Source organism: Hippopotamus amphibius, chromosome 1 (genome assembly GCF_030028045.1).
Source record: "Hippopotamus amphibius kiboko isolate mHipAmp2 chromosome 1, mHipAmp2.hap2, whole genome shotgun sequence".
Classification (NCBI taxonomy): domain Eukaryota; kingdom Metazoa; phylum Chordata; class Mammalia; order Artiodactyla; family Hippopotamidae; genus Hippopotamus; species Hippopotamus amphibius.
Window position 1 is genome coordinate 81,773,470 of NC_080186.1, and position 18,332 is coordinate 81,791,801.

Consider the following 18,332-nt stretch of genomic DNA (forward strand, 5'->3'; position numbering starts at 1 on the left):
ACACAGTCCAGGCAAGGACACAGGTCAGTCAGAGGGCTGTTTCTGTCTTTGAGGCCTGAACAGTGCTATATTACTAACTTGCCCAACACTGTACCATTTTTCTAGATTCCGCTAATAAGTGATATTATACTTTGTCTTTCTCTTTCTGACTTACTTCACTCTGTATGACAATCTCTAGGTCCATCCATGTTGCTGCAAATGGCATTATTGTGTTCCTTTTTATGGCTGAGTAATATTCCATTGTATATATGTACCACATCTTCTTTATCTATTCCTCTGTCAATGGACATTTAAGTTTCTTCCGTGTCCTCATCAGGGTGCATGCATCCTTTCAAATTATGGTTTTCTCCAGATATATGCCCAGGAGTGGGATTGCTGGATCATATGGTAGCTCTGTTTTTAGTTTTTTAAGGAACTTCCATACTGTTCTCCATAGTGGCTGTACCAACTTACATTTCCACCAGCATTCCTTTTTCTCCATACCCCCTCCAGCATTTATTGTTTGTAGATTTTTTGATGATGGCCATTCAGTTTGCTAATATTTTTTGAAGATTTTTGTGTCTATATTCATGCGTGATATTGGCCTATAATTTTCTTTTTTTGTGGTGTCCTTGTCTGGTTTTGGTATCAGGGTAATGCTGGTCTCATAAAATGAGTTTGGAAATGTTCCCTCCTCTTTTTTTAGAAGAGTTTGAGAATGGTTGGTATTAATTCTTAAATGTTTGTTAGAATTTGCCAATAAAGTCATTTGGTCCTGGACTTTTGTTGTTGGGAATTTTTTATTACTATTACTGATTCAGTCTCCTTATTGATAATTGGTCTATTGAGATCTCATTTTATATTCCTCATGATTCAGTCATGGTAGGTTGTATGTTTCTAAGATTTGGTCTATTTTTTTCTTATCTGACCAATTTGTTAGTGTATAATTGTTCATAGCATTCCCTTTTGATCCTTAAGTATTTCTTTGGTGTCAAGTTGTAACATCTCCTCTTTCATTTCTGATTTTATTTATTTAAGTTCTCTCTCTTTTTTTCTTGTTAATCCTAGCTAAAGGTTTGTCTGTTGTTTTTATCTTTTTAAAAGCTCCACTTTTAGTTTCATTGATCTTTTCTGTGTCATTTTAGTCTCTGTTTATTTCCACTCTGATCTTTATTTCCTTCCTTTTACTAACTTTGGGCTTAGTTTGTTCTTCCTTTTGTATTTCCTAAGGTAAAAATTTAGGTTGTTTTATTTGGTATCTTTCTTGTTTCTTAATGTAAGCATTTATTGCTATAAACTTCTCTCATATCTGCTTTTTTGATTTATTCTTTGACACATTGATTGTTCTGTAGCATGTTGTTTAATCGCCACCTAACTGTGAATTTTCCAGTTTTCTTCTTGTAACTGATATCTAGTTTTATACCATTGTGGTTGGAAGATGCTTGATATGATTTTAATCTTCTTAAATTTGTTAAGGCTTGTTTTGTGACCTAACATATGATCTGTCCTGGAGAATGTCCCATATGCACTTGAGAAGAACACGTATACTCCTGTCCTGTGTTGGATGGAATATTCTGTAAGTGTTATGTTCATTTGGTCTAACTTGTGGTTCAAGTCCAATGTTTTCTTCTTTTCTGTCTGTGTGATCTATCCATTGATGAAACTGGGCTATTGAAGTCCCCTACATTAATGTATTGCTGTCTGTTAATACTTGCTTTATATATTTAGGTGCTTGTTTGTTTTTTAAGGTGCAGAATATTTACAGATGTTATAGTCTTTTGTTGGATTGACCTCTTTATCATTATATAATGACCCTCTTTGTCTCTTGTTACACTTTTGGCCTAAAGTCTGGTTGTTTTTAAATAAGTGGAGCTATCTTAGCTTTCTTTTGGTTTCCATTTACGTGGAATGTATTTTTACATCCTTTCACTTTGTCTGTGTGTGTCCTTAAAACTGAAATGAGTCTTTCTAGGCAGTATATAGTTAGGTCTTATTTTTTTATTAAGCCACTCTGTCATTTGGTTAGAGAATTTAGTCCATCTGCATTTTAAAGTAAATACTGATACATGTGAACCTACTATTGCCATTTTGTTCATTGTTTTCTGGCTGTTTTTAATTCCTGTGTTCCTTTCATCTTCTGTTGCTCTCTTTCGTTATAATTTGATGATTTTCTGTAGTGGAATGTTTAGCTTCCTTTACCTTTTGTGTATCTACAATAAGTTTTGCTTTGTAGTTTTCTTGAGGCTTATATAAAATATCTTATATATATATAATAGTCTATTTTAAGTAGATAAAAACTTAACTTCAAATGTATACTAAAGCTTTACATTTTTACTCTCTCCCCCCCTTTATTTTGTTTTTGGTGTCAAAAGTTTACTTCTTTTTAATTAGTGTACCCATTAACAAATTATTGTAGTTATAGTATTTTTAATACTTTTGTCTTTTAACCTTTATACTATAGTTATAAGTAATTTACCCACCCATATCCTGTTTGAAACTCTGGGATTTTTGAATCTGGTTGTCTGTTTCTTTCCTCAAATTAGGGATGTTTTCAGCCATTATTTCTTTGAATAAGCTTTGTTTCCCTTTCTCTCTCTCTTCTCCTTCTAAGACCACTATAACATGTATACTGTTGCATTTGATGATGTCCCTTTAGTCCCTTAGCTTTCTTCACTTTCATTCTTTTTTCTTTTTGCTTCTATGGTTGGATGAATTCTGCTGTCCTCTCTTCAAGTTTGCTGGTCCTTTCTTCCTCTTGATCTAGTCTGCTGTTGAAACCCTCTGTTGAATTTTTCAGTTCAGTTACTTTGTGATTTCTTCAAACTGAAGTAAAAGGATGCTAATTAGATTTTCTTATATTTTCTTTCTCTTTGTTTATATTCTCACTGTGTTCATGCATTATTCTCTTGACCTCGATGAATATCTTTATGATGGTTGTTTTGAAGTCTACTTTAGGTAATCATCTGTCTCTGTTTTATTAAAGTATGTTTCTGGCATTTTAGCTTCTTTTGTTTGTAACACATTCCTTTGTTTCTTCATTTTTCTCTACTCTCTGGATTGGTTTCTGTACGTTAGATAAAACAGCCACCTTCCCCTGTCTTGATTGAGTGGTCTCATGTAGATGTGCCTTAGCAATCAGCCTGGCCTGAGCTCCTGTTGTCTTTCAAACATTTGTGATTGTCCAAGCAGCTGTCTTTGTTCTTAGTAGCTCTCAGTAGTTGAGGGTATGCAAAGACCCGTCAGTATCTCAAAAGGGAGAATCTCAGTCAAAACTTAGAATCAGGCTTATTGGAGCTGGACCCTCAGGCAACAACTGGGAAAGTATGTAGTTAGGGCCCTTCCATGGAGAAACTGGGAGACAGGCTTTATTGACAGTTCCCTCAGCACTGGGCTTGGGTGTATAGCCGCAAGCGTTGCTCCTGTACCCATTAAGAATTGCTTCTTTGTTTGCTAGTCCTATTGGACTTATGAATGCAAGCCTTGTTGGCTATCAGAGCCATGCAGTTCAGGGGCCTGTCCTTTGGGTGGCAGCTTCAAGAGCTTAGGCACCAAACATCTGTGCAAGCTTTTTCCAGGGAGACACTTGTAATTTGGAGTAGGCTTGAGGGAGAAGGTGGAGAAAGTGTCTGCTTGCTTTCCCGGTCTCTCAGGCCTGCCCCTAGATGCATACTAAAATAGAAGCCTGACCCTCACACAGCAACTTTTAAAGTATGAAAATAAACCTCTTTTGGGGAAAGACTGGGAGATGGGCATTTTTTGCCTGCTCCTTCTGTACTGAGTTCTAAGGGGATAACCATGGTACATCCTTGTAAGCCTCTTAAGAAATGCTTTGTTTGCTGTAATCTTGTGGGTCTCATGCAAGCAAGCCCTGTTGGCTTTCACAGCTAAGTGTTTTGAGGGCCCAACACTCAGGTGGGAGTCTTAAAAGTTGGAGCACTAGATATGGAATCCAAGCCCTTTGCTTTTAAGGAAGAAACTGGAAGTCATGTGCTCCCTCCCGTTGTATGGCCCTGTGCTTGGCGTGGGGTTTATAGCATGCTCAGCTTTCCTACTAGTTTTGGTGTGGGAATTTTCTCGTTCACCCAATGTGTAGATATTTCTCAGCCAGTTTCTTTCAAAAGGAATTGTTCCTTGTGTAGCTGTGGATTTGGTGTTTTGTGTGTGAAAGGAGATATGAGAGGAGCCTGTATTGCCATCTTTGCCTGGAACGTGTACAAATACCAGCTTAATCATAATGTTTACTTTAGAGAGTTTTATATTTGATGTACTTTAAAAGTAGGAGCATTTTTAAAAATCAGGCAAGTTCCTCTAAAAATCATAAAGTAGAAAATGCAAGATTATATTTAAACATTGTTTTACTGGTTTTGAGTACATGTTATTTTTCACATAGCCACTTGCTACTTTTTCACCCTTATTGATCATGACAGTTTACTCTGGAACTTGGATTTAATATCGGTATTGATGCATAGAGATAAAAAATTTAATGTTAGTTCAAACTGCCAATATGTATGATTAACATTGTCAGCTAAGACCTTAAGAAAAGACCACCTTCACTGATAGTTGTAAAGCAATAATTGATTTTAGAGCAAAATGTAAGTTGTTGAAAAGCAAAAGAACCCAATCAATTAATATCTTAGAAATATTTGTAATTATTAAGCTGAACACTTAAATTGCTCTTATAAAATACTTGTTTTTCACAGTACTAGAGGAAAGCTGAATAGACGGAATCTAAAATTATGTTTCAGTTGAACACTCTGTGTTTATTGAAATATTAATATACTTAGTGTTCTGGGGGTTTACAACATTTATACAAAATTATAAAACTTCATTGCATAAATTGACTAAAAATTTTAAAGATTCTGCATTGTATATCCCTTGCCACAGTACTTATCTCTTCACTTGTTAGATATTACCAGTGAGATAAATACAATTGTACTGCACTCATCAATTATTCAGAAGTTTTCAAGTTCAGCTACTTAGGAGGTTGTCAAAATATTGTCAAAATAGCAGCAATTCTTAAATAAACCATAGATACAGGGATCTTAGAACATGTACCATGATTAGCCAGTATACCAGACAGAAGGTAGAATTTCTTTCTTTTCTGACAGTAGCTCTCTAAGTCAACGTCAGCTGACTGTAAAGTCTAGATTGGAGAGAAGTCAAGGAGGATAAGAGAGAAAGAAAGAAGAAAAGCTAATAGAAGAGCAGAAGCTAGCATAAATGTAACAATTAGAAGTAACTATAAATAATAGAGAACAGTTCATTTACAGCAGCAGTAAATAACAAAGAACAGAAACAGAAGTGAGGGAGAAGAGAAGATAGAACACTGTTTGAGGCAACTGATCTCTCCAGTTCACTTTTTTTTTTAAGAACTTTTATTGAGATACAGTTAACAGACAATAAACAGCATATATTTAGAGTGTACAATTGGGTATCCCAATCTCCCAATTCATTCCCCTCCAACCCTCCCCGCTTTCCACACTTGGTGTCCGTATGTTTGTTCTCTACATCTGTGTCTCTATTTCTGCCTTGCATTTCCTCTTTCATAGTTGTTAGCATTTGCCTTATGTATTGAGGTGCTCCTATATTGGGTGCATATATATTTATAATTGTTATCTCCTCTTCTTGGATGGATCCCTTCATCTTTATGTAACGTCCTTTCTTGTCTCTTGTAACATTTTTTATTTTAAAGTCTATTTTATCTGATATGAGTATTGCTACACCAGCTTCTTTTGATTTTCATTCACATGGAATATCTTTTTCCATCCCCTCACTTTCCGTCTGTATGTGTCCCTAGGTCTGAAGTGGGTCTCTTGTAGACAGCATATATATGGGTCTTGGTTTTGTATCCATTCAGCCAGTCTGTGTCTTTTGGTTGGGGCATTTAGTCCATTTACATTCAAGGTAATTATCGAGATGTATGTTCCTATTACGATTTTCTTAATTGTTTTGTTTTTGTTTTTGTAGGCCCTTTTCTTCTCTTATGTTTCCCGCTTAGAGAAGTTCCTTTAGCATTCGTTGTAGGGCTGGTTTGGTGGTGCTGAATTCTCTTAGCTGTTGCCTGCCTGTAAAGCTTTTGATTTCTCTGTCGAATCTGAATGAGATCCTTGCTGGGTAGAGTATTCTTGGTTGTAGGTTCTTCCCTGTCATCACTTGAAATGTATCATGCCACTCCCTTCTGGCTTGCAGAGTGTCTGCTGAGAAATCAGCTGTTAACCTTATGGGAGTCCCCTTGTATGTTATTTGTCATTTTTCCCTTGTTGCTTTTAATAACATTTCTCTGTCTTTAATTTTTGTCAGTTTGACTACTGTATGTCTTGGCGTGTTTCTCCTTGGGTTTATCCTGCCTGGGACTCTCTGAGCCTCCTGCACTTGGGTAGCTATTTCCTTTCCCATGTTAGGGAAGTTTTCAACTATAATCTCTTCCAGTATTTTCTCAGGTCCTTTCTCTCTCTCTTCGCCTTCTGGGACCCCTATCATGCGAATGTTGGTGCATTTTAACATTGTCCCAGAGGTCTCTTAGGCTGTCTTCAGTTCTTTTCATTCTTTTTTCCTTATTCTTTTCTGCATCAGTGATTATCACCATTCTGTCTTCCAGGTCACTTAGTCGCCCTTCTGCCTCAGTGAATCTGCTATTGGCTCCTTCTAGTGTATTTTTCATTTCCGTTATTGTGTTGCATGTCTCTGTTTGTTTGCTCTTTAATTCTTCTAGGTCTTTGGTAAACTTTTTGATCTTTGCATGCAGTCTTTTTTCAAAGTCCTGGATCATCTTCACCATCATTATTCTGAATTCTTTTTCTGGAAGGGTGCCTATCTCCACTTCGTTTAGTTGTTTTTCTGGGGTTTTATCCTGTCCCTTCATCTGGTACAAAGTCCTCTGCTTTTTCATTTTCTCTATCTTTCTGTGGTTGTGGTTTTCAGTTCCACAAGACGAAATACTGCTGATACTGCTTGATACTGCTGTCTGCCCTCTTGTGGAGGAAGCTATCTAGGAGGCTCGTGGGTGCTTCCTGATGGGAGGGACTGATGGTGGGTAGGGCTGGGTGGGCGGAGCTCAGTAAGACTTTAATCTGATTTGGTGGGTGGAGCTCAGTAAAACTTTAATCTGTTTGTCTGCTAATGGGTGGGGCTGTGTTCACACCTTGTTGGTTGTTTGGCCTGAGACTACCTAGCAGTGGAGCTTACAGGCTCTTTGCTGGGGCTAATGGCAGACTCTGGGAGGGCTCACACCAATGAGCACTTCCCAGAACCCCTGCTGCCAGTGCCCCTGTCTCCTCAGTGAGCCACAGCCAACCCCCCCACCTCCACAGGCAACCCCCTAACACCAGCAGGTAGGTCTGGTTCAGTCTCCTATGGGGTCACTGCTCCTTCGCCCTGGCTCCTGGTGAGCACACTTTTTTGTGTGCCCTCCAAGAGTGGAGTCTCTGTTTCCCCCAGTCCTGTGGAGGTCCTGCAATCAAATCCCGCTGGCTTCCAGAGTCTGATTCTCTGGGGATTCCTCCTCCCATTGCTGGACTCCCAGGTTGGGAAGCCTGGCGTGGGGCTCAGAACCCTCACTTTAGTGGGTGGACTTCTGCAGTATAACTGTTCTCCAGTTTGTGAGTCACCCACCCAGCATTTATGGGATTTGATTTTGACGCCATTGCACCCTTCTACCATCTCATTGTGGCTTCTCCTTTGAATGTGGGATGTCTTTTTTGGTGAGTTTCAGTGTCTTTCTGTCAATGATTGTTCAGCAGTTAGTTGTAATTTCGGTGCTCTTGCAAGAGGGAGTGAGCGCATGTCCTCCTACTCCGCCATCTTGATCCTATCCAGTTCACTTCTTTTAGTACCCTAACAAGTACCCTATTATTTGAGGGAGTAAGGGCAAAGCTAAATCCATTTTCTGAGAGCCCTACAGACATTGCTTTATGATTGCAGACTACAATAATGATCATAACAGTGAGCTTCTTTGAGTCTTAAGAAAATGTTGAATTATGTTTAATATATTCAATATACTACATTTCTTTGTAAAAGTTAGGTGTTGAACTGTAAGTTAAATGGAATCCTACTTATCTGAGATACCACATTTCTCAGTTTGGCTAGATAATGCACAGAAGTTTAAAAAAAACTGCATGCAACCTTATATGTGTCAGTTTTATAGTTACTTCATTAATTGTGATTATAACAATTTGAATGCAAGATTTACTAGAAAAAACTGGCACTTCTGCCACTTGTAAATCAAGTTTATCTAGATAAAGTAGTATAAAGACATCAAAGAACTGAAATATGCATGTTAAACTTTCATTTTGTAATGCACACTGTGGTTATGACAGTTTTAGTTATAAGCATAGTATTTTTAGAAAGAATATAAACTATCAGTTTAAGAGTGACTGGTTTATTTTTTAAATTTATTTATTTATTTATTTTTGGCTGTGTAGGGTCTTCATTGCTGCATGCAGGCCTTCTCTATTGCAGAGAGCGTGGGCTACTCTTTGTTGTGGTACTCAGGCTTCTCATTGCGGTGGCTTCTCTTGTTACGGAGCACAGGCTTTAGGCACGCGGGCTTCAGTAGTTGTGGCTTACAGGCTCAGTAGTTGTGGCTCACAGGCTCTAGAGCACAGGCTCAGTAATTGTGGCACATGGGCTTAGTTGCTGCGCAGCATGTGGAATCTTCCTGGACCAGGGCTTGAACCTGTGTCCCCTGCATTGGCAGGCGGATTCTTAACCACTGTGCCACCTGGGAAGTCCAAAAGTGACTGGTTTAGAAATATACATCTTATGGATACCTGTAAGAAAAGGAGAATGTATTTGAACCGGAGACTACACGTATTTAACTTTTGAAGTTAAAATGTCTTCCCTTTTTTTTTTTCTTTTTTTTGGCTTTATCACTTTGCAGTGTATGCAGTCTCATTCTTAGGATCCCACAGTTGGGTCAGAGGACCCAAAGGAAGGACATGGAAAAACAGAAATGAAAAGTTTATTTAATAAGGATTGATTTATTAAACATTATTAATCATTTAAAGGTTTTCCTTTGAAAATTTTCTAGTAAAAGTTTCTTGTGATGATGGCATATAAAGCAGAGTAGCTGATATACATATATTTCCTATTAGAAATTCTGGAGGATGTTGTTTTTGTGTGTATATTTGTTAGATTAACAAATAATTGTATGCCTTTTTATACTTTTGCAGAAAATTTTTTAGATGTAAGATTTCAGTCTTGTGTAGAAGTTTATATTGTCATCAATGCTAAGAAAATATAGCTTTCATGAAATTCCTTAGTATAGTTTAAACATATTTCTAGTGAATATAGATAATGGTCCCAAAATGAAGGGTTTTAACAGAGCTTGGACAACTCTTGTGAGTTGTTATAAAATGAATTTCTGTACTGGGACGAAGTTTAACTTAGATGACTTCTAAGAGTCTATGATTTTCTAAGTAATTCATTTATTTAACACATATGTAATCAGCACCTACTATGTACCAATTTTTCTACAGGAATCAGAATTAACCAAATTACAAGCCAAAATTTCTGGACATGAAAGGGCAGAAGACATCAAGTTTCTACCAGCCCCATTTACATCTCCAATAGAAATCATGCCTGATATTCAAGATTCAAAATTTGCTAAGCATTCTCACACAGCTTTTTTCAAGTGTAGAAAACTACGTCGCTCTATTAGTGCCAGTGACCTTAGTTTCAGAACTCGTAGCGATGAAGATCTTTCTGAAGAATTACTTCAGGACTTAAAAAAAATGCAGTTGGAACAACCTTCAACATTAGAAAAAAGCCAGAAGGATCTGACTTATACCCAGTCAGACTCATTTAAACCTCTCCCATATAACCTGGAAGATGATAATTCTGAGAATAATGACTTCAGTACTCTTAGCGGAATGCTAAGATATATAAACAAAGAAGTGAGACTGTTAAAAAAATCTTCTATGCAAACAGGTGCTGGTTCAACTCAGGTATGTATTTCATAGATTAGAAGTTACAATTATTTGTCTCCAATGAGTATCATTTTATTTTTGGTAGGAAAAAAAACCCATACATTTAAATGAAGTACTCATGCCATAAGGTGATGTGTGCAAATATTGAAAGTATGAAAAAATTCATTGTAAGTTTAGAATACTTTTACCCCAGACAAATAGGGTTGACTATTTAGCTTTGAAAATTAACTTTTGTTAAAATCACCTATGTATTTGATTAATATAATCTCTGTATTTGACTGAAGACTAATTCTACCTCAAATTAGGAAAGTGTTTTGATCTTCAGAGTACTGGAGAATGTTTTTTGGAGGTCCAAACTTAGTTGTGTTCCTAGACTTCCTAGAAACCATTCTAGTGAAGATTATTAATGTAGCCTTTGTCTTGGTCATAAACTTCCACAATGGCTCGGAATATCTCATTCACATGATTTTTCTACTCCCATTTTTCCTTGAGCACATCATACTGAAAAGGCAACTTTATCCCTGCTACACATACCTTATAGACACTCGACATTGTCTATAAGCAGTTAATCTATAGATTGCACATAGAAATAAAGAATATCTTGCAGGGAGTTTCAGCTTTTTTCAAATGCCCGTTTGCCTCATTTCAAACATACCAAATAGGTTTGGTGGCCTAAAAAGTTTTAAAAGTGTTTTTAGAATGGATCCAAGACAAAGACTGTTGGAGCTTCTATTCATTTGTCCACATCCTTCCTTACATTAAAAAGAGCTTAATTTGGGGAGTTCCCTAGTGGCCTAGTAAAGTTAGGATTCCAGGCTTTCACTGCTGTGGTCTGGGTTCAGTCCCTGGTCGGGGAACTAAGATCCCACAAGCCACGTGGCACGGCCAAAAAAAAAAAAAAAAAAAAAAAGAGCTTAATTTATTATTTAAAAGCAGCAGACTGTAGAAATATAATGGCATTGGTAAAACAAAATTTACCCGTTATGAAATGTCAAATGTATAGCAAATAAGTTAGATGGTAAAATAAACAAGGCAAACTTCTGTAAAGCCTGAAAAGATTAGTTTTCATCTAGCCTTTAAAACTACAGTTATGTTCATTGTATATCATTTATTTAGCCATTTGAGTCATTTAGGATTTATTGAGCACCCACTATACACCAGGCACTGGGATTATAGAAATAAACAAAACAAAAATGATCAAGACCCTGTCCAAACAGAGGTTACATTTTTGTGGGGAGATCATCAATAAACAAGTAAATATAAACTTATGCTCTAATGCTGGGTGGAAAGAAGTGTTATGAAGAAAAACTGCCAAGAGGATATAATGTGACTCAGGAGCTGTTTTAGATAGGGTGATCAGGGAAGGTCTCATGAGAAGGTGACATTTGATCAGAGCCCTTTAGGAAGTAAGGAATTAAACTACCTCAGTATGAAGGAAGAGCGCTTGAAGGAAAGGGAACAACAGGTGCTAACATCCTGAGGCGGTAGCATGCCTGGCATGTTCAAAAAAACTGCTAGGAGGTATGTGGGTGGTTTGGTATAAATAAGAGGGAAGAGATGAAATAAGAGATAACGCCAAGGGTGGGGTAGTGGAAGTGGGGGTGCCATAGTGATCTTGTATCTCTTTTTGAAGTGTGTTGGGAAGACATTGGAGGGTTCTGCTTAAAAAAGTGACATGATCTGATTTATGTTTTTATAGGATCACTCTCATTGCTTTATGAAGAGTGGATGATAAAGGGACAAGAACAGAGACTGTCTAGGAGGCTACTTGTATGATTTTGGATAGGCAGGAAGATAGATACGGAAGTGTTGAGAATGGTTTGATTTCTGGATATATTTTGAAGATAGAGCCAACAGTGTTTGATAAGGGTTTTGAGTGACATAGAAGTCACAGAAGACTCCAAAGAGTTTGTCCAGAGTAACTGAGCATTTACTGAGATGAGGAATACTTAGGAGATGAGCAGATTTGGAGGCACAGAGAAAATCAAGAGTTTGATTTTAGATATAGTAAATTTGAGAGTTCTATTACATGTCCAGGTAGAGATAACCAGTTGTTGAGTTTAAGAGACTGAAATTTTAAATTTGGGTATCATCAGTATATAGATGGTGGTTATAGCCATAATGATGGATTAAATCGAGGAAACTAGTGGAGGTTAAAAAAAAAGTCCAAAAACTAAGCCTAATTTAGTAAGGCTAAATTACTTTTAGCATTCAAGTATTGATAATTTAAATTAAAGCTAACTAGGAAATAAACAGTGAGAGAGGAGAAAAAGATAGGAGATATTCCATAAGCCAAGTAAATATGTGCTTCAGGAAGGAGGGTGAAATCTAAATAAAGTGAGGATTGATAATTGATACCATATTTGGTAATGTGGAAGCTGTTAACAACCTTTTTAAGAATGGCTTCAAAATAATAGTGAGGATAAAAGCCTGATTAGAGCCGGATCAGCAGAGAACGGGAGGAGAAGAAATGGAAACACCAAGAATAAAAAACTCTTTTGATATACAGCAGAGCAGAGAAATGAGGGGAATGTGATGTCAAGGGAGAATTTTTTATTTTGTTTTTTAGGATAAGAGATAAAACAGCATTTTGTACATTGGAATGATCCAGTAGACAGGGAAACTGATAATTCAAGACAGGGAGTGGAAGGAGTAAAATCCTTAATGTAGGCTGAAGGAGACAGGATCCAGTAGAGAAGTAGGATTGGCCTTGAATAAAAGAAGGGACAGTTTATCCACTGTGCTGGGAAGGAATGCAGACTGAGGGTACAGAAACACATGGAGTGGAAGAAACACATGGTGTGAGTGGAGGAATTCCATTATTATTTGCCTTTATTTTCTTAGTGAAATAAGAAGCAGGGTTTTCAGCTAAGGCAGGGTAAGGTATTAGAGGTTTAAGAAGAGGGGAGCTATATGAAATAGTTATCTTGTAGAGTGGGAAAATATAAATGGACTAGGAAAATCTAGTAGGATTGCCAGGGAGATAGTTTTGTTGTGTAGAACGGCCATGCAAACCATAAGACATCTGACCTCTTTTGTCCTCATCTATCCTGTACCAGCAACAGGATGTCCCTTTTTCCCCATCATAGTGACAACCAAAAAGTACTCTCACAAATTTCCAGAATGTTCCCTAGGGGAGAGTACTGAAACAGAAGGGAAGGGGGCAGGGCACAACCTTTGAAATTATGATATAGCCCGAGGACATGACATAAACTGGTTAGAACCAAATGGGTCCGAGATGGTGGACAAGTCAACTTCTACTAGACCTTAATCCTCAGTATACACTCACTGTAACACATCTGCAAACTAAATGACACTCCCACAGGTGCCGTGACAGTTCTCAGGCAGACCATAAAGATCAAAAAGTGGGTGGTGGCCCAATTCCTGGAAATCCCTGCCCCTTCTCAAAATAGCTGGAATACTCCTCCCACTCATTAGCGTATGAAATTACTTACCTTTATAAAAACTGACAACCCCACACCCTGGTGCCTTTTCTCACCTTCTGAGATGGCCCACACTCTGTGGAGTGTGTTTCTCTCTAAATAAGTCCACTTCTTACCTATCACTTTGTCTCTCACCGAATTCTTTATGCGATGAGACATCAAGAACCTGAGCCTCAGTGAGTCCAGACACCAGGTGAATGCTCCTAATTTAAAAGACCATGGGTTCAAGTCCCAGTCAGGGTTTTGGCCAGGCTTGAGTCCCTACACATGGGTCACAATCTGAGATGCATGGTTTCAGTACTGCTCTCTTTAAGAACCTCTGCTATATTCTAGTGGCCCTTACAGTCATGGATATACAAGAGTCTTATTTTTGGTAGAATAGAATTTAATCTATATAGGATAAATTTATGATGGATCATAGATTTACTGTTCTAAATGCTTCACATAGATTAACTTATTCAATTTTCATTAACAACCTTGTGATAGGTACTATTATTATCCTAACAATACCAAATAGTTCTTCTATTTTAGTAGGTATTATTATTCTCACCATATAGATGAGGCAACTAAGTCTTTATTTTAACCACTGTTGATGATACTATTTACACAATTATATTTTCTTCAGTACTGTCTAATTATATAGTTTGGTCTTACAACTGCTTAGTCAGTTAGAGATTTAGGTTGTGGGACTTAAGGGTTACTACACAACTGATAGAATATTTCTCACTCTATAGGTCATTGGGAAAGATAGATGGATTTGAATATTTCAGATCATTTTGCCTCTTCTATTATCATGGAAACTCAGTGCAAAACACTATACTCGGTTCTTAAGAAAATTAAGACAAAGTTAAATTCTGTACACACACAGTTTTGTTTATTGCTAGTGTTTATAAAAAAAAGAAAAGTGGAGCACAAAGTGGAGTCACTTACCCCTAGAACAGCAAACCAAGATCTAATTGCAGCCTCTCCTAGGAGTGGAGTTTTAAGTCAATTATTGGAATTTTCTGATCAGCCTTAGTGAGGTAATCTGCCTGATAAGATCCCTACCACCCTTCTGCCAAAGAAAGGTGACCTTGACTGAAACAATCCTTTGTTTTCTTTTGCTATATAACTATGTTAGATTCTACATATTAAAGCCTTCTATATTGTACAGCTCCTCTGAGCACCACTGTATTTACTAAATGAAATGATATCTGATTCATGCATTATTCATAAAGCCAGTTAGGTCTGCAGATATACTTGGTTGAATTTTGTTTTTTTAGCATTATTGATACTCTGCTCAGTTTTAAATGCATTCACCACTGTTAATGCCAAAAACTTGACCTCTGTGCACTGTTGCCGAACAGAATCTTGGAGACAGAGCTTTGGGTGAAGTAGAAAAGAATAGCTTTATTGTTTTGCCAGGCAAAGAGGAATACAGCAGGCTCATATCCTCAAAAACTATGTGTCCCAATCCAGGGGGTTTGGTGAGGAATTTTATAGCAGTGGTTCAAGGGTAGGGTTGCTGATAAGGATCAGGGTGTATGCAGGGCCTGTATACCTTTAACCTGTCCTCAGGTGGTCTCCTGATGAGTTTCTGTGGTTCTCAGGATTATTAAACTGTGACCTTCTCTCTGGAATGAAGAATGCTTCATCAAGTAGTTAACATCTTCCATTTGTTGGGGGTTTTAGTTCTGTAGAAGAGCTCCAAGATATTGTTCTGTGTATCCCTTGAGGCAGAATCAGGACCTTGCCCCAAGGCTGCACTATTATTTTTTGACTGCTCCTCCCTTGTCTCTGTGTTCCCTCCCTTTCCTGATTAACAACAGTTTTGAACCTGCCATTTGGAAATCAGGGAAGGTCCTGGAGGCTGAAGCCCATTTCCTACAAACAATAAACACAGAAAGGCTTCCATGCCCAGGAGCCCCCCAGGGTCCTGCTCAGTTTCACTGTCAATACTCATCGTGACTTTAAGATAACTTGGACTCCTACAGTTCTTGAGCCTCATTTGCATTATCTGTGTTGGCTTAATTTTATCTTGGACAGAAAAGACTGACTCTTTGGGTTGCTCAGAACAATATTCAGTGTCCTTTGGAACCCATGCTGGACAAATGCTCATCTGTGGGTTTTCTTCAATTCTCCAATGGTCATTACTTGTGTATTATACCTTAATCTTGAGGAAAAGGTAGCTGAAGATGTCTTCTTAATGCTTTCTCTGTAGGGCCTCCATTTTTTTTTTCTTTTCTAATTTCACTGGTTTTTTTTCTTTTTCTTTCTTTTTTTTAATGATTGTATGTCATGTGTATTTAACCTCAAATTACTTATTTATTCATTCATTTATTTGTTTGTTTATTTGGTTGTGCCAGGTCTTAGTTGCGGTACATGGGCTTCTTAGTTGTGGCTCAAGGGCTCCTTAGTTGTGGCATGCAAACTCTTAGTTACGGCATGTGTGTGAGATCTAGTTCCCTGACCAGGCATCAAATCCAGGCCGCCTGCATTGGAAGCACGGAATCTTAACCACTGTGCCACCAGGGAAGTCTCTCACTGTTTTTTTCTAATGGAAGATAAGAAAATTCAGAGCTAAGACTGCTACTGTTGAAAGAAACTTTGACTTGCTATGGTTTTACTGTTTAACTACTTTCATGATTATTTACATGTGCATTGCATTAATAACTATACCACTTTGTAAAATTTGACATGAAGTATTTTAAATTGGGGTGTAGAACCTTGATGTACAGGCTAGTTCTGGTCCTCAGCTTATTTCACCCATCAATAAAGTAGACATTGGATTGATCTCTGATTTAAAAGCAGACTTTTTAAACTCTTCTAAAAAGCCAAGGAGACTATTGTTTGAATGAAATATTATGAAGAAACACAAATATGTCAGTCAGATACAAAGATAATTTATCTGATTGAGGGTGGGTTGTGTCTTTTGTTACCCAGTTACTTGCTCACTTCTTTCATGGCTGCAAAAACTACAGAGCTGTCTTGGATAAACTTTTAAGGTAAATAAGCACCAGCTTAGGGCACCAGGGGTAGGTGAGCACCAGAATTTTTGCCCTACCTATCATGCCCTTAACCCTTTCACTGCCACACTTCACTGTAGTAGACTTTTTTGTAATTATCTTTATCTGCCATATTCTAATTTAGTCTACACTGTTAAAAAATCTTTTTTTGGTATGGTGAATGACTAAAATTTGATTTGAAGGTGTCATCAGATATTTACATTTGTTTCCAACTCATGGTGCGAGTTTCATTTCTGTACAGAGTAGAAACCAGATGGCTGAGTCCTGATAGCATTCAACTCTTCAGCTAATATATGTAAAGGTATAGAATAAAGCTCTGGAAGGGCCGGGGGGTGTCACTGTTGGACAGTGCTTAGGACATCCATTAGCCTTAATGCAGCCCTGCTCCAGAGAGTGCAATCTTAAAAGTCTACTGGTGCAGCAGAAAGAACATAGAAATTAGTATGTGAGAAGCATTTAAAAAGTGTTAGCTTCCTTTCTTGGAACAAGAAAATCAGCCCAAATATTGATTTTCTTAATGGTTAACTATGCTGGCAATTCCACACACAATAAAGCCTCTAACACAGTAGTATTTTGCTTTCAGACTCTGATAGAAGCTTCAAAACTCACAAAAAGTTACACATGCACACATTTTGAACACAATTTCAAGGAGTTCACAGACTTCAAGTTAAGAACTCCTGTTTTAGATTAGAGCAGTGGAAGTGTTGTGAGTTAATTAGCTAATTCATAGTTTATTGGGAAGTTGAAAGAAGTACTATTTATCCATCTTATTTTCAAAAAGAAAAGTAGTTCACAAAATATGGTCTGTATACCATGCAACAAGATGAAAAATAAGAATTGAGAAAATCAGTGATTGGGTAACAATTAAAGTGAAAAAAAAAAAGAAAAACGATGAAGTGGGAATACAGGTAAATACCTAGAGACATGATAACATTTTCAAATTCCTGGCCCAAGTAAAGACCAAGATATGACAAGAATATTTGACTTATAGTCTTAGAATCTCCTGAGACTTTTCCCTCTATTTTTCTACTTCTCTATGTTGTGCTACTTCTTTGTGCAAACATTTCTCTCTTATGTTTTTCCTTTTCTGCTCGATTTTTTTTTCTCCTGTCTCTTTTCCATTGACTTTTTTTATGTAGCCCTTCATCTATCTTTCTTACTGTACCTTCAGCTGAAGACATAAAACACCACCAGTGTATAAATATCATATTTTTATTATGTCACCTTTTTTGTTTTTAAATCAATTTAATTTAACCTTGCACTCCCTCCTAATCCCCTAATCAGATTTATTTGCTTTTTCTGTTGATGTGGTCTGTTACTGACTTTCTGATTCATGTTTTTCAACTGACTAAATATTTTCCACTCTTGCTTTAAATTATGCCCCTGACTACTATAGTGGACTTTGAATGCTAAATCAGTATTTCAGATAATAATCCATTATTTTGCATTATTCCAGGGAGAAAATTTGTAATTAAAAGAAGATGCTGATGTGATGAAAAATGGAATTTTTGGTACTGTGCTGTGTTTACTTGTTATATATAGTTCATACTTCATAGAAACTTATTGTATTGCTTTTGAATAAATCTTATATTCTAAGATTTTTAAAGAATTCTTTCTTCTGAAGTGTATACTTTTTGTGAAAATTAATTCACTTTATTCGTTATTTTGGTTTAAACTTGCTACTTTCCTTGTCTTTATTTTTTATGTAGAAATCATTGTTAAAATGAATAATTACATTGAGTAGTTTATATTTTCAATCAGACTACCATATTATTTGCTTATTTTTCTACTAATACTTTATTTTTAAAACAAGTAGTATGAATTTAGAGCTCATTCTGCCACAGGTTCATAATTGTACTAATAATGGCTAGTTTCTGTTGAATGTTTACCATTTATCAAGCACTATTTTAGGCACTTTTTTTAGCTCATTTAATCCATATAACAGTCTTGTGAAGTAGGCATACCTCAGAGTAATTTCA

The 18,332-nt window shown here is 36.9% G+C and overlaps 1 protein-coding gene across 8 annotated transcripts in view; it reads left to right on the forward strand.

Moving 5' to 3' along the window:
• Window positions 1-17,938, forward strand: part of CCDC18 (coiled-coil domain containing 18) — a 121,407-nt gene extending 103,469 nt beyond the window's left edge. For 7 of the 8 annotated variants that reach the window (XM_057717667.1, XM_057717678.1, XM_057717681.1 and 4 more), the window contains 2 exons: window positions 9,456-9,923; window positions 16,271-16,409. In XM_057717667.1, coding sequence (XP_057573650.1) covers window positions 9,456-9,923; window positions 16,271-16,336 — 534 coding nt within the window. In that variant the 3' untranslated portion in view covers window positions 16,337-16,409. Of the gene's footprint in view, window positions 1-9,455; window positions 9,924-16,270; window positions 16,410-17,809 lie in introns of those variants that run through there. The other variant, XM_057717685.1, reaches the window with a different exon arrangement.
• The last annotated feature ends 394 nt before the right edge of the window (window positions 17,939-18,332 follow it).